At 39.6% G+C, this 17,301-nt stretch overlaps 1 protein-coding gene across 2 annotated transcripts; it reads right to left on the reverse strand.

Annotated features, from left to right (window-relative positions):
- Window positions 1-2,439: 2,439 nt before the first annotated feature.
- On the reverse strand, window positions 2,440-16,207 carry LOC145446930 (uncharacterized). 2 transcript variants are annotated; one of them, XM_080325308.1, is made up of 7 exons: window positions 12,973-13,255; window positions 12,579-12,648; window positions 11,537-11,658; window positions 6,015-6,102; window positions 4,190-4,260; window positions 2,889-3,006; window positions 2,440-2,694 (listed from the first exon to the last, which is right to left on the reverse strand). In XM_080325308.1, the coding sequence occupies exons 1-7, from the start codon at window positions 13,116-13,118 to the stop codon at window positions 2,680-2,682; spliced, it is 630 nt and encodes a 209-aa protein (XP_080181434.1). In that variant the 5' UTR covers window positions 13,119-13,255; the 3' UTR covers window positions 2,440-2,679. The 2 variants fall into 2 exon arrangements, 1 of the variants encoding a protein (XP_080181434.1); XR_013917395.1 differs by lacking the exons at window positions 2,440-2,694; window positions 2,889-3,006; window positions 4,190-4,260; window positions 12,579-12,648 and having other exon boundaries at window positions 6,011-6,102; window positions 12,973-16,207.
- Window positions 16,208-17,301: the final 1,094 nt, after the last annotated feature.

The raw sequence follows: 17,301 nt of genomic DNA on the forward strand, positions 1-17,301 counted from the left end.
TAAGGCAAAAGCCTTAACACAAACATGTGGGTTTTTCACCCTTTCGACAAGCTGGATCCTCCGGGACCTTTATGTGTCAGCTCTCAAAAACGATTTCTGTCATAGCAAGCATTTTTCACTCACGAAAAAAATACGCTGTATTTTGGACAGGAGTGCAGGACAGGAGTGCAGGACCGAGCGAGGTAGTGTAATGGTTATGCGTCCGGCTTCTTGATCGGTAGGTCGTGGATTCGATCCCCGGCCGGGTCATACCAAAGACTCGAAAATTGGTATCCGCAGCTATCCTGCTAGGCGCTCAGCAATCACGGATAGCATGGAGGAGAAAAAAACGGGGGCGCAGACTATGACCTCAGGGCCGTATCGCAACTCCGTCGTCAAAGCATCTCGATGGTGCAGGCGAAAAAGAATATCATCTCTCTCTCTCTCTTAAGACCTGTGGCCATTGGCCATCCAATCACTACTAGACGTTCTTGTCAGGGTTGTAACCAAGTCACAAGGCTCCGAGTCACAAGTCAATCTCACTTTTATAGTTTTGACTCGAGTCAAGTCGAGTCGATCATTTCCATTCACCACCGAGTCAAGTCCGAGTCCAAGTCAGCGAGCAGAGGGTCGAGTCCGAGTCATGGAATTATGACTCGAGTCCGAGTCCGGCGAGTCATCGTGTTGACTGCTCAGTTTCTAGTTAAAGTCTTGGTAAACCCACTTCTTATAACTCTGTTTGGTGATATCGAATGGTTCACATTTATAATATAACAATTTTCCTCACTTTTAGCAGTTTCTGGTCGCATTTTCAAGTACCAGTACCAACAGACGAAATCCCAATAGTGTGTTGGCTTCGGAATTACAATGAAATTTCGGTCTTGGCCGTCTGAGTCTCGAGTCAATGACTTGGTTCGAGTCATGCGCAATGACTCGAGTCCAAGTCGAGTCAATACACAGATTGACTCGAGTCGAGTCGAGTCATTTCCGTATTTTGAAAAAATGACTCGAGTCAAGTCGAGTCATCAGAAAATCGTGACTCGAGTCATTACAACCATGGTTCTTGTACAAAACCCATCAACTTGTTTGGCCGAGAAGGGTTTTAGTGTAATAGTTGATATCAAAACGAGCGAAAAAAGCTGCCTTTTTAACGAGACACTTGATAGCTTAAGTTACATAGTAGCCAATTTGTTACACATCTGAACAAAATGTTGATATGTATCTTCTTTTTGTATAACAATTTTCGGTTAGCTACGAATGAAATATATTTTACAAAAAAAGTGCGAATGGAGCTCAAAAAGGTTGAAAAGCACTGCTCTATGGAATAGATACCATTATCAAGACCATTATTGTTGATACTTTTCGGTTTAGAATTCCTGAAGCGTCGTAGGCCTACCCAGACCAAGTCATGACGTAGATGACTGCGCTATCTGGGAAATGGGGCCCTCATACCACCTATAATCTCTTTGGACTTGCCTCAAAACAACTCATAAATGACGTCGCAATAGGGCTGAACAAAATCCAAATCTTACTTGCTAGGTGATTAATTCATAAGGTTGTCTAAAAAAAACGATGCACACCAAATTTGACTCAATTCCAACCAGTAGATGCCGACTTCTTCCAAATTGAAATTTCGGCCATTTGTGAAATTATAGAATTTACGGTGACAAATTTCATCACTGCGACATGACCAAAATTCGTGTTGAAGGCATGTCTAAGGGTGCTGGAATGCTTTTTTCACCCGTGCCTAATAGTCTTAAATCGCTTGAGAAAGTAACATATAGGAGTGCTGAAGAGAAAATGGTAGGATATCATAATATCGAAATATATTGTGAAGAATACAGCCACAACCTTCGTTAAGATTTCGTGAAATCTACATTGGACCGATAAAGAATATAGATATTGACTATCACTTCAGAGATATATTTACCCGTGTTTTACTTGCTTGTCAGTATATTTCGTTTTTGTGGTTAATATTTTTAGTGTGAAAACTACTTTATTTGCAAATTATATCTCCATTCTTTTAACGTCGGTATTTCAATTAAGTCGACTGATTTCCAGCTAATCCGCGTCATATCTTTTTTTCGTTAACTAGCGATGTCTTTATACAAACTCTAGCATAGGCCTTTGTCCAGATGGAAATGGGTGAAAAAAGCATCCTCGCACATTCAGGCATGCCATGAACACGATTTTGGGTCACGACGGAGTCGTCATGAAATAGGATTTCGATACATAGTGACATCATTTTACTGGCTCAGGCCGCTTGTGATCAAAAGGTCTGCATACGGATGGAGACCCGAAATTATGTTTAGCAGGCCTATACCTATCCCAGACCGATTCTATAACCATACCAGACGAACTCATTCGTCCACTACAAAGATATCAACTATTTAAAACCATGCTGCAGATAGCCTACCACTGCACCATTAACTCTAGTCAAGTCGAGTAACCACACACAAGTCACCGAAACTAATTGAGATTTACAAGCCATTACAACATAAAAAGAGAATACGAGAATACAAATACAATTCGACATAAGATAAATGAGCGAAGGATTGAAAATGAGTTGGCAGGTCTCGGACAATACTAGCACCAACAGTTTTTACATGAACAATAAAGCAAACTGAATTCAGCACTGATATTTCTTGAACAATCTCAATAAATGATGTCCTGCTCCATTCCATAGTTGCGCTTGAACCTTCACAGGAATGTTTTCTGCAATACAGGGATAATTTTAAATGCCGACGCCAAGAACGCTCTGTCAAGTGTTTAAATAGTGTTTTGAAATCATGGAACATTGATATTTGTTACTCACTCCTACCACATTTTAGTGATAGACAGACCCACTGGCGGAGCGTTGAAAGTAGTCATTGTAATCAAGCAACAAATATTGCTATATGTCAACTCACACATTTGCAATTCATAGTATGGTAATACATGCATTGATCACCACACAGATGCTTTCCGCAAGATGGACAGAGGCGCCACTCAAGCACGAATCGTGTTTCTCCACACTGATGACATTTCCTGAATGTAAAATAAGATCACTATAGTAGAAACATATGTGCCAAAACATCTCATGGGATGAAGGATGGAGGCTCATGCTATCCAACTTACAAACTGCCAAAAATTCACGCACGTGTTCAGAGGCAATATACTCGCAAAATGTGTCTCCATTTCCACAATTTAAAAACTGCGCTACAGTTTTCTGGTGTTTTAGGACAAAATACCGCCGAGGGCTAGGCCTTGGATCGCTATTTCACATGATGAGCTATCAAAATAACACATTCGCCAACCCTTGAACAGAGTTGAACATCATAAGAGTTGATAATCAGGAATGACCTAACAAGCTCTAAAGGAAATGAGTAATCACGAGGAAAATGAAGGACATATAAAATCTCGAATTCCAGCCTGACATCGAATGTAGCAATAAAATCTGATGCTCCCAATTTGCAGACCATAGGCTGGAGTTCAGAAAATAACAGAAAAATGGTTAGTTCTACTAACTTCATACAACTATTCATGCCTTTCGATAAAATAAGCGACCATTGAATCGCATACTGAGATCAGTGAACTGGCAGAGATATTGCTTCTTCTTCGATACATGCTCTGCTAAATAGAGATCTGAAGCCAGCAAGACCCATACCAGGCACCACCGACATGACAATTGGGATTATGTAGGCCTAAACAACTGATTTTTTAATGTCTGTAGTTAGTCCAGCAACGAGAGGTGGTCATTAACAAAGTTCTTCTAAGTTTTCATAGTGTTCATGAAAATTTTTCTTACTTCAACTGACACATAACAGGCAAAATTACTTGGTATAACTACTACTGAGTTTGCATTTTGTGAAATACTAAGCAGTTTTGGTTCATGTTTCCATTACTTTCATGCATGAACTTGTTAAAACAAAGCGAAACAGCGTCTGCATGAGTGGCCTATATTCTGAAATATGCCATAATTTGTAGTGTCATTAATCCTTCTGGGTTAGCCGCAACGATACTTTCAGCAATTTCGAAAATAACCACCTCTGATCAACTGCTAGTATGTTACACCTCGACCAAACCTACTTTGTAAAACCGCTTACTTGAGTGCGATACAGATCTTCACACACAGAAAAAATACTGCACAAAGCAATTCACTTGCATCTACATTCTACAGCCATGTTTGAGCATACTGTGAAATTTGCTGCGACAAGTCGAGCAAGCTTACCCTTTCTCCTTCGTCAACTGCTGTGTAAAAGCCTTGAAGTCATACTCCTCGCGTCTTCTATTCTCATTTTCCTGAAGTGAGCAGATTCAGTAAGTTGATTATTAACGAAGAGTACAAAGAAATACAATCCAAGGAATTCATTCGACAGTAAAACCCTCAAACCAGTGGTTCGCAAACTTTTTAGACATGCCCCCTCCAATGGTGGAAAATTTCGCACCCTCTTATCACCATACCAAAAATAAATAAAAAAGACCAACAAGAACGTTTGCAATCCCAACGCATGCTTCGATGGCATTTGAGGCTATAACTGTTGAAAGAGCTCTCAAATATGAAATTCGGGCTATACACAGACCGACAATCATCAGCTCGAGGTAAATTGCGCGGGACGCTAAAAAATTTGTCTAAAATATTCATGTGCTATGGTAACTCGTATGTCGTATCACATAATATTTTAAAGTTTGGTGTCCAATACCTTCATTTCCTAACATGGGCTTGGCTCAAGCGTGCCTGACCATATGCAAAATCAAAAACCGATGGCGCGGCCTCGCTTCAAGCCCCTTTGATTTAGATCCAAAAGATATGTTTCACATGGCATGACATTAGAAGGAAACATTTTATTTCCACATAACGCTGTGTCTTACTATGCGCTCTACACAGATGCTGACTGACAGACCATTTAAGCATCAGCTAACAAACACCTACAGGAGTCCTACACGCATTCACTAGTTATTCCTAATTCAGACACATCTTCTGTTCGGTGCAAGGTCCGGTGTCGGTCACAATGTAGCGTTGTTGGATGGATGGTACAAAGCTGTTATGACATTTAAAATAGAAATATCATTCGGATTATTGCCGTTGTTGAAATTTGGAAGACACAGAACATATTAAACTCATTCCGGGTTCAAGAAACTTCATATCTACCCCTTCCCCTCCCAGTTTGAGAACCGCTGCCAAAAACCAATATCCTAGCTGGAGATGCGAGTATCACTCATTATGAATGATGTCACAGCAGTGGTAAAAATGTGGGCAGTTCAAATATGTCCATACATTGTATGCTACCACTAAGAATATAATGCCAGTTTTACGTCGCATTAAATATAATTTGCTATTTTTTGACAGTGCCTATTTCATTGCACTCAGTGGCAAGTAGCCCATGATTTCAGTGCTTGAAAAATCATTTCTCAGTACTAAATCGTTGTGCTCAGTTCTACTGGGACCACAGTCACAACCGGCAATCAAGATCCAAGCAGAAACGACTATAATTCCTGTTGGGCATCAACAAAACTAATTACTGAGGAGGCCTTCTGCCATCATTTTATGTGCTGGCCATGGATATGACAATATACCACCATTTTATGTGCTGGCCATGGATATAACAATATACCACAATTATTGGGATTGCTTTGCTTGGAAACAACATTTACGATATTGATATTGTATATTATACTCATGGCAATATATTATGCATGAAGGAATATATTTGAAGCTACTGTCTCACCATTAACAAAAAGGCATGCCCGGCAATGGCCTTGAAACTAGTCCCTGTTAAGTGTTGATACATTTGTGCTAATATTTGGCTATAGGAATAGCATATCCTACACATGCCTACAGAAAAAGATATCAATACGATTTTTCTTATTTTGGATGCATGATCTGCCATAAGAGTAACATAAGCATAGTTCCTCTTTACTCAGTTCTAAAGAAAAGACTGGAAAGACATAATTGCAACATCAATATTGTCAACAGCAAATCAAACAACGGTGTCCGATCGACGCTTGGATCTTCTAGGCTAGCAGAATTTTATTTTCACTACGCCGCAAGTTACCTTGAAACTGGTGAGGCACTGTTGACAAATTCTTTTCCCCCCAACATCAAAGTAAAGAGTGACGTCATCACCGCATCTTTGGCACTCCCTTAAATATAGGAAAACATTGGGTATAGATATGTAGCGGTAGATATACAAAATAATGAAACAATCACAAAGGTAAGATCACAGCAAAACACTACCCACAAACCAGCTATGGCATTGAATATACAGCAAATCCACGACCTCGTTGCATATACTATGAGTTTAGCAGATTTCAAACATTTCTACATACCAGACTCGCAAGTCATTATATTGATAACCAATCAAATCATTGCAGACAAATATGTAGTAGAAAGAAATGTAAATACTAGATCAATGCAATCACACACACACACTAAACACCCATTCACTTGATTTGCTCCAATTAATTCATCAATGCTCAGTTTGATCTTGGATAGAAAACCATCAATTGTGCTGTGCACACAAGTTTGGCAAAACTAAGGTTCATCATAGTTTTAAATTATAACTAATCACAATTTGTTTCTGCAAGGAGGATTCTATAGGAACGTAAATGGAGCATTAAATGCGATGGTGCTGTTTACAAGTAACAGCACTGTCCATCTCTTTGTCGACACACAATGGTAGGCTGGTGGATGAAGTGGGATTCCAATTTGACATCAGCGACAACATTCAAATATTGAATTTTTGACCAGTCTATATTTGTTGGGGAATACTTTGTCGCTTGAGACAAACAAGTAGGTATGTAGCCAGAGAACTGGGGAGTCAGAATTGAGGGACCTGGCACAATGATTTGAGTACTCGATTCTGAATAGAGTATTAATTCTCACGACTAGAGTCGAGTAGTGAAAGATGAATTTTTCAAGTACTGAAATTATAGAGTCGTTTCTGCTGTGCTAAGAGTTATTTGATCAACGAGAATAATAATTTAGATGGGGAAGGCCATAAACCTAGATTGCCCGTACGGGTACAGGTAAATATTTGAACTTTCCACTTCATTCATACTGTTGTGACGCCATGAGTGACACACAAATACCCGATTTAAGGCCTAATACTCAACTCAGAATCAAATCACTCAGGTACTCGATTTTGCTCATCCCGAGTTACATTTCAATTTGTCATGTTGAGGTCCTAGTTCATTGCAATAATTATCTGCCTCTTAACATAACACCAGTTCAATAGACTGCATTCATATTACATTAAGTCTTGAAGATGTGGATTTGCGCAAGTCATGCCACTGAAAGATATTTTGACTGAGGTACATTGGAAGGTAGGCTTACTTGGCGATATTATATTTCTATGACACAAACATAAATTTTCAATATTGTTCTTGTTCACATCAATGTGCGAAAGCATTCTGAGCGCAGATTAAATGTAGGCCTATGACTTAGCCAGTGGCATTGCGTATCAATTAAGATTGCTAGATTGCTAGTGTAGTTCTATGCGGTGAGTACCCATTTAGAGTACATTGCATGCAACGTTGTGATATCAATTCAACATTGTTTAAATTGTAAAATATTCCAACTGTAGCTGTGGCATGTCCAGTGTCCACGAACCAAGTGCCCCTCTTGGTAGAAGTAAACGCCAACTGTCCCACAGTATCTAACGATGCAATGACCCACTGCCCACTTTATAATCGCATCGGATCTTGCAGATCGAAACAGGATAACAGCTCATCCCCTGACTTTACGTTTCAGAAAATATGTTGACTCTCGTGCAAAAAGAATGATATCTTTTATCACAGTTATTAAGTCTATAAAAATTTTTACGCTTTGTTCTATTCTTATTTTGAGATAATTCCAAAGTTTTATTTTCAGCAAGTTTGTGGTAAGTCAGGCTGCAAGTTCAGCTCTTATACACCTCGTCACATAGAGACTTCTAGGCAAATTGGAAAAGTGCAGATTTAAGTACGCCTACTGGCATAGGAATCTGCAGCCCGCAGCGTCATCCTAACCGGAAAATAGACCCGCCTCCCCTTAACTAGGGCCTCATGTTGGCAATTTTCTCAAGTTTGAACCACAAACAAAACCACTAGGCTGGAGTGAAAAAAAGAAAATTTTGAATTTCAAAAAGTGCCGCTGATATTTGGCCCCAAATCAAAAATGAATAACTTCTATCATAATTTCAGGTTCTTACGCCCTCTAGTGGCCGAGCTAATTCACCAAACGAGTCGAAAATAGCTAATTTTGCCATATCCTGATAACCGCTTATGCTAGAATGTCAGTTTTGGGTTTAAAATCTGTCGAAGCAACATCTTTCTATCTCACTTCCATAGAACTTTGTCCTGAAAATGTACAGAAAAAAAGTTACAAGCAAATTGTCGATTTTTAGACCGCCATTAAAAGTGTTGGATGGTTGTACCAAATTTGCAATGCCAATTAGCATGTGACCGTTTGTTACATTGCTGCTTTAACAACAAAATCTTGTTTGAAGGACTTATCAGTTGAGTTTTATATCAACCTAGTATAATTTGGATAGTAGAGAGCATGATTGAACTTTCTTCATAGTTGCAAAGGAGCTACATGACCATTGGATTTGGTACAATGTATTTTCCATAAATGAGTTTCCCATCGCGCGAAAAGTCAATCAACTGATATTGAAATTTAGTCAACTAACTCGGTATCACAAAAAATCTATAACATCAAATTCTTATAAAGAAATGGAAACTACGTTCTTGCAAGATATTGATAGGCTTTTTGGCATCTTCTGCTGCGATAGCAAACAGAGAGATGAAATTTCACTCCAATGTGGCTTAAGGATGGCACCGAAGGATTTGAAGACCAAAAAGCAGAGCGCAAGGGAAAATGTTTGGTTGACGCTGTGTCTCTTTCATCAGCTGACGAAAGATTTCGAAGGCATTCAAGCTCAATCTAACAACCCGGTGCTTCTAATGCAGGTGCCAGCACTTCTATTGGGCAATTCAGCTTTAATCAAAGTGATTCAGAGTCAATGCAATCTTAATCAACATCTTCTGGTAATGATTCAACTTTTATGGGAGGTGCTCAACCATCAAACCAAAACCATGTGTTGGGGATCAACTGGGCAAGCGTTTGTGAACGGTATTATGTATTGGACCTTACAGGAGCTGCTGCTCCAACTTGTGTATTGCAATATGTTGGAATAATCAACTAAAAAAGTTATTCGTTTGTGGTAGATCACGGCAAATTACGAGGAGAGAGAGAAAGGTGCAGAAAAGAAATACGAAGAAGAGAAGCAGAAAACTTAAATCTTGTGTATGGACTCTACTTCGACGGAAGAAAAGATGACACTTTAAATATGGTTGAGGCACCCACTGAAAATTGCTCTATGACAACAGAGCAGGAGGAACATATTGTTTTAGTAGGAGAACCAGGTGAGTATTACCTCAGTCACTTGTCACCTCCCAATGGAAAAGGTCTTATTTTGGCAAGAAATATATTAGTTTATTTCCAACACCGACCTCTGCAAAAACCCAGCTGTTGTGAGATCAGACGGTACAGCTTCAATGACAGGGAGATTCAAAGGCTGCATTCGTGCAATGGAAGAAATTTTGCAAAGACCACTTCAATGGGCTATCTGCTTGCTTCATGGTAATGAGCTGCCATTCTACATATCCGCCTTGAAAGTTGTAATTTATAATCTTGTATTGCGTGTTTGAATTACGCATTGCTGTGAAAACATATCGTAATGGCAGCTCATTACCATGAAGCAAGCAGATAGCCCATTGTAGTGGTCTTTGTAAAAGTTCATTGCACGAATGCAGCCTTTGAATCTCCCTGTCATTGAAGCTGTGCTGTCTGATCCCACGACAGCTGGGTTTTTGCAGAGTTTGGTGTTGGAAATAAACTGATACATTTCTTGCCAAAACACGACCTTTTCCATTGGGAGGTGACAAGTGACCGAGGTAATACTCACCTGGTTCTCCTACTAAAACAATATGTTCCTCCAGCTCTGTTGTCATAGAGCATTTTCCAGTGGGTGCCTCAACCATATTCAAAGTGTCATCTTTTCTTCCGTCGAAGTAGAGTCCATACACAAGATTTAAGTTTTCTGCTTCTCTTCTTTGTATTTCTTTTCTGCACCTTTCTCTCTCTCCTCGTAATTTGCCGTGATCTACCACAAACGAATAACTTTTTTAGTTGATTATTCCAACATCTTGCAATACACAAGTTGCAGCAGCAGCTCCTGTAATGTCCAATACAGTATACCGTTCACAAACTCTTGCCAAGTTGATCCCCAACACATGGTTTTGGTTTGATGGTTGAGCACCTCCCATAAAAGTTGAATCATTACCAGAAGATGTTGATTAAGATTGCATCGACTCTGAATCACTTTGATTAAAGCTGAATTGCCCAATAGAAGTGCTGGCACCTGCATTAGAATCACCGGTTGTTGGATTGAGCTTGACTGCCTTCGAAATCTTTCGTCAGCTGATGAAAGAGGCACAGCGTCAACCAAACATTTTCTCTTGCGCTCTGCTTTTTGATCTTTAAATCCTTCGGTGCCATCCTTAAGCCACATTGGAGTGCAATTTTGTCTCTCTGTTTGCTATCGCAGCAGAATATGCCAAAAAGCTTATCAATATCTTGCAAGAACGTAGTTTCCATTTCTTTATAAGAATTTGATGTTATAGATTTCTTGTGATACCGAGTTAGTTGACTAAATTTCAACATCAGTTGATTGACTTTTCGCGCGATAGGAAACTCATTTATGGAAAATACATTGTACCAAATCCAATGGTCATGTAGCTCCTTTACAACTATGAAGAAAGTTCAATCATGCTCTCTACTATCCAAATTATACTAGGTTGATATAAAAATCAACTGATAAGTCCTTCAAACAAGATTTCGTTGTTAAAGCAGCAATGCAACAAACAGTAACATGCTAATTGGCATTGCAAATTTGGTACAACCATCCAACACTTTTAATGGCGGTCTAAAAATCGACAATTTGCTTGTAACTTTTTTTCTGTACATTTTCAGGACAAAGTTCTATGGAAGTGAGATAGAAACATGTTGCTTCCACAGATTTTAAACCCAAAACTGGCTTTCTAGCATAAGCGGTTATCAGGATATGGCAAAATTAGCTATTTTCGACTCGTTTGGTGAATTAGCTCGGCCCCTAGAGAGCGTAAGAACCTGAAATTATGATAGAAGTTATTCATTTTTGATCTGGGGCCAAATATCAGAGGCACTTTTTGAAATTCAAAATTTTCTTTTTTTCACTCCACCCTACAAAACCACGCTTACTACATATCCAAGCATCGTACCTAGCTTCATGTCTGTGTGACGCTAAATTTTTATGGAATTGGTCAATAATAAAGAGTTCGGAGAGAGGAATATATTCTCGTATAATTATATATCTAAAGGCAGGCTGAGTTGAAAATTGGGACTTAGAATGAAACACCACTGGTCAATATGATCCTACTGTTAACTACCGCCTTGCAAAGAATTAGAAGTGTACAAGATACAAATCAATGAGCGGACTCGGTGGGCCCGGACACTACCTCATTTATTTGCTTACTGGTGGATTACAAAACTTACTCGGTGGCCGCATATTGATGTGAAACAAATTCATCCCTCGTCGAAGGCTGTCGGTAGATATTCTCTCTGGGTCTGACGTCTTGCAATGTGCCATGAACATATAACCCGGATGTCTCATTAACCTGTGAAATAGTAGCAGATCAGTATCAAATACTCTGCCGTTAAAGCATTTTACATTTGCGGCTTTTGGACAATCAAGTGCTCTATAGGCAATCTATGCATATTTAAGACATTCTTATGGTGGCCACAGGAGCTGGTCGTGATCAGGGCTTAGTTTAAGTATATTATGGATTTGAAATTGGAGGTTTCTGCTGCAACTATGCTATCGGTCAGTCAGGGTTCGTATAGATTTTGTACTATAATAAGGTCATTGAACCTGAAACTTAAACAAGCCCTGATGTAGGCTACCTCAGTGGGCATGATGCTATATATCAGTGGTTTTCAACCTTTTTGACTTCAAAACAAATGTTGCGGACCTGTGAACCCTCAAAATTTAAATTAACTCCGAATTCAATTACTACAAATGTATACAGCTCAAATGAAATTGGAAACTTCAAATAATGTTCCCTTTTTGATGTTGGATATTAGTAGAGGTTCTATTGAAGTTTGTTCAAGGCAAAGCTCGTAAAGTCCTGTTAAAGACCACTAACTTAATTGTGATTGTTCGGTATACTGTGAAAGAAATGCGACTTTGCTGTTTGCTATACCGGTAACCTCTATCATACTGACAAGTGTCGCTAGATTGTACTGTTGGAATCGACCTTAATTTGTTTATAAGTCTACGTTCCAAACTTCTAATATCTCAATCAATTTAAAATTTGATGTTCGATTTCTTCAATTAATGGACAGGCATCCACCTTCTTGCATTTGGAATTGACACATAAAATTGTAATATATTTAGCGGATCAGCAGAAAACTTGCCATGGACCGGGGGTTGAGAAGCACTGCTATAAATGAATAGATACCGAAATGGTCTAATAACATACAGTGATTAAAAGAGATTTATCACTTTTTAAATTTCACAATCTGAATCAGTACATACATTTTGATCAACAGGGCCAGCTGGCAGATCACTTGCAGAAGCACTCTCGAAAGATTCAATCCGACTTTCTCTGTAAGTAAAATGTCGTTATGAATAGAACAGGAGTTTGTGTACCATCTAAAAATAGTACATTGAGCTCAAGTGATCTCTTCACCGTATTCAGTTGGAATTTCATGCCGATGACGTCATATTTTGTGATACGATTGCCGATATACATTATACAATGTTCTTTCCAATTCTCTACTAGTTGCTGATGATTGCCCCTGACTAGTGTCAGCCGGAAATATTCGGGTTTATTTGAATATCAATATACCATAGTTAAGAATACGTATAGATAGGTTAGATCTTATCACAAAAGCACAAACAGACTGCAAAGAATTATACTGCTACAAACCTTGTCAAACCAGTTGAATTCGGTATCCGAGAAATCCTCCTGCTGCTGTGTTCCGGTTCAGAGTCCTGGTCGCATTGTACAGCTGCAGTGTTTTGGCAAGCAGCCGATAATGTAGATCTGGAGTGTCTCGGCCTGGATTCAGTCATGCCTGGAATGTCGTTGACGAGCTATAGCCACGAGACACATCATTCTCTTGAACTGTTTCTTGTACAGGGGTAAAATAACCGTCGACGTCACTTGTATACGGTTTTGCATCGCCAGCACACAAGAGATCGTCTGATCCATTCCTAGTTGCGCGACTCTCAATTTCCATTTGTTGCTCATTCTCCGGGGTTTGTTGACTGGAATCATCGCTACCTGACCTTCCTCTGAGACCACGGTCAGTGATGTTGGTGTCACCATATGACATACTTTCCATCTTGTCCAATGAAGGAGGCTGTGAATCATTGTCCGAAAAACAGCAATGATAGTTCTTTGCCAAGGGTTGCATAGTTCGGCTAGTTGCCACATTTTCACCATCTTGTTGTAGCGAGTTGTTTCTTGGAACATTATTGTTGGCATCGTACTGCTGACACGGCGTTCGTGATCCTTGTATAGTGATGCTGGGTTTGATTCTGTTGGAGATCTGAATACATGATGATAGAGTTCCTTGAATGCTGATTCCATCATCAACTTCATGCCTACACTGCAATGTTTCCTCATGCATATCATCTTTAACAGAAGTCGTAGATTCATGCCTGTCAGCCAATTCAGATCTATTTTCCCAATGTTCCTCGTTACCTGATTGCAGAGTATCTGCTTTCTCGCTATCTCTTGCCACTGGATTGATTCCCGAATGTGTTCTCAATCTTGGCTTGTCGTCTTTGGCCACTTGATGCATGGATTGCTTGCTGGACTCTCCCAACTCAGACGTTGTAGTAGTGCTGAGGTCATAATTCAGAATTGGTTTAGGTCTCAGCTGTGGATGAACCAACTGTTCTTCATCATTTCTCTCAGACCTTTCTCGGTATCTGGAAGGGTTACTTTTCTTCGGTGGATGTCTTTTCTTCATTCCTGTAGCTGTTCTCAAATTACCATCTCGAATCAAACTATGACCCCCACCGTTGTCCTGGGATATGGGTTGTACAGTCCGGTTAGATCCAATATTCTCTGGCATATCGTTGTTGGCTTCAAGCCTGCCCGAGATTTCATGACACAATGAGGTAGTTGCTTGCATGTCTACTTCACCGTCAACTCGGCGGCGCCTAAACCGCAGAGCTTCCTCACGGATACCATCCTTCTGGAAAGTCTTGGATCGATGATTGCCTGCCAATTCAGGTTCATCATTACTTGATTGTTGAGGATCTGTTTTCTCATCATCTCTCATCTCAGGAATTATTTCCGAATGTAATTCCACTTTTTCCTGGTCATCTTTGACAACTGCGTGCTCGAATTGCTGACTGGACTGTCCTAAACCAGACGATCCCGTGCTGAGGTCTGTATGCACAATCGACTTATCTACCAGTTGTGGATCAAGTGAACATTCATTATCAAGCCTCTCCAATCTTTCCACAGACTGGAACTGGTCACTAATCTTCTGTGGATTCTCATTCTTATCTCTGACGAGTTGATCACCCTCACCACTATTGCTTTCAAAATAAGAATCATCAGATCCAATCTCAGTATCCAGTTTTTCATGTGTCACCGACACACTGGGCAAATTCCAGGCTTCTGACGATGTGCCATGAGTGCCAAGTTTAAAAGCATCACTCTGTTCTGGAATTTGTCCGCAAAATTGCTCATCGTTAGAAGCAGTACCATTTGCAGCCTCAACAGCACATTGTCTACGACCCTGCGATACAACTATTGGAAAATCTTCTTGCTTTACTGCTTCGGAATTTTGCATTTCACGCTCAAACGGTTCATCATCACTTTTCCTTGCTTCACACTTGCGCTCGTGAGACGACTCTTGATCTCCAGGCAATTTGTCACAAACTTTTGGACTCAAATAGCTTGTAGAACCTTGACGGCACGTAACAGCTAGTCTGTTGACGTCACTGGGAAATTTGACATTGAACTTGACTGGTTCATTTCCCTGATTGACGGTTTGCAGGTGTTTATGGCTGTTCACTGGAAAGTTAGATTTGACAGGGACAATGGAAGTTTCTGACAAAAAATGCTTGTCGGCAGTTGTAACAGTCGCATTGTTTGTTATTTCAGAAACTTCATTACCAATTCTTTTTTTATCTGAAGGCTGACTGTTTGTAAAACACGCACCTTGGCAAAACTCGTCATCACTACGGTCTTCCTCCATACCTAACTTGGTGTCAGGTAATTCGCTGTAAGAGTTGACTTGCACTGTTGGACAATATGATAGATCTTTATTATAGCAGCACAGCTGAGATCGGGCCACCGGATTTTTTCTGTTACGTTGATTATGAATCTTTGACACAAGCACAGGGTCCGGTTGATTGAAGTCAAAGAAGAAGTCGGGTTTTTGAAATATTCTCTTTTCAAACAAACAAAGGATTAGTTCGAATAACAATCCAAAATGTTTCCAAAGAAATACGAAATGTTTGTGTCTTTCCTTGCTCTTCAACACGCTTTCGTTGATGCGATTGTCCTCAGTTTCAGAGCTCGTGTCAGTGGAAGTCCCTTTGCGGGAAACAAACATGGCTTGTAAATTCTATCAGGTACATGCTAATCTGAAAGTCGAGAATTATTAGGAATTGCCAAATTGATATTTCCAAACCATTACATACACGTGAAGGTCATGAGTTTAGGTTATCGTTAATGATTTTATCCTTTCCAAAACGCCACTAGATTGCAATACAATAGCAAAATAGGAAGGTGTCGAAAAAAGTTAGAGCAGTATTTGAAATTGAAATATGAAGTGACTCACTGATTCATGCAGTATTAGGTAAAAGTCAAATAGTACTGGTAAACTAAAGTTAAAGCTACTAATAGATCAAGAAACCAGTCTCATGAATGTGCCAAATAGGTCTTTGAAATAATGTGATGCTGGAACTGGAGCCTGCAGGAAGGCAGATTTACATATCTGGATCTACAATCGTGAATACCAATAGCATCTACATGCAACTTGGAGTTATCGATTCTTATAGTCAACGATGGAACTAATAACATTCCCTCAAAAGTCAATTAGGAGTTTAGGACCAAGACAGCACTTTATCAGACCCCACTAACGCTAACGCTGTTATCGGTCCCACTCATTGAGCATTGTCACTCGGGGTTTGTGAAAAAAAGACACTTTAGATCAGTGGTTCTTAACCTAGGGGTAGTTACCCCCAAAGGGGTAATTTATCAATTTTTGGGGGGTAATTCAAATTGACGTGTTTTATATACTTATGACACAGCACTGGAGTATTTTCAAACGTAAAAATGAATGTAGGCTACCATATATTTTTGCGACCTTCTATAGCCTATACTTCGTTCACTTATCGTACCAGGCCTGATCTAACCATCAGTGATTATGACTTACAGGGCCGAATGTAGGTTAGTATAGTGCTAGGTAAGTCCAATTTGTTTTGCAATAGTGCTGACATATCGAATGACAACAATGGGCGTCTAAGTTTAGCTTTGCACCTATAATGAAGTAACAATGTCGTACAAATATAGTAGTTAGTATTGAAATGTGGAGTAAAGGTCTAGTCTAGTCGGTAAAATTAATTCTAAAATCATCCAAAGGCCTCCGAAGAAACGAGGGAAAGTTTTTGAACCTTTTTGGGTTCGCAGAAGGCCTCCGAAGAAACCTTTTTGGGTTTGCCTTCAAAATGAATACAAACAATGTTGGTCATAAACTCATAATGGCATTGAATTTCTGATTGAATTTACTTCTACTTATTGCTGTGAAGTACGATTTTCTGCAATGATATCTATAGAAACACAATAAGTTAGCGATAACGTCTATTATCCTTCCCTTCTTCTAGATTTGACCACCGCTGGATAACACGAAAACAGCATCAGCTTTTCCATTGACTTGATATTTTAAACGGGCATTTCAGTGTTCATTATGACGTCATATTTGTGCTTCTTTGAAAGGGGGTAATTGCATCCCGTCATTTTCTTCTTGGGGGTAACGATATGAAAAGGTTAAGAACCACTGCTATAGATCATCCAACTTAATAACACTAGATCAGTGGTTCTCAACATTTTTGTCTTCACGAATCCATTTTGGACCGTCACGGACCCGAAAATGATATAGTTCAATTTTAGCTCTATTATCTTGCAACCGCGTCATCTGCCCTGTGCTAATATCAACTGTACCGGTATGCTACAGCTAGTGATAAACAGCAGCAAAACGACGATTCTTGAAAATAACATCATAGCCTA

Source organism: Botryllus schlosseri, chromosome 9, assembly GCF_051294905.1.
Source record: "Botryllus schlosseri isolate E-star chromosome 9, Bs_hap1, whole genome shotgun sequence".
NCBI classification, from domain to species: domain Eukaryota; kingdom Metazoa; phylum Chordata; class Ascidiacea; order Stolidobranchia; family Styelidae; genus Botryllus; species Botryllus schlosseri.

Coding starts and splice junctions, on each gene's coding strand:
- LOC145446930 (XM_080325308.1), bottom strand. CDS start 13,118: ATGACTGAATCCAGGCCGAGACACTCCAGATCTACATTATCGGCTGCT. Junction 11,659..12,578: donor CTGGCCCTGTTGATCAAAAT/GTATGTACTGAT, acceptor ACTATTTCACAG/GTTAATGAGACATCCGGGTT. Junction 4,261..6,014: donor AGTGCCTCACCAGTTTCAAG/GTAACTTGCGGC, acceptor TGCTCACTTCAG/GAAAATGAGAATAGAAGACG.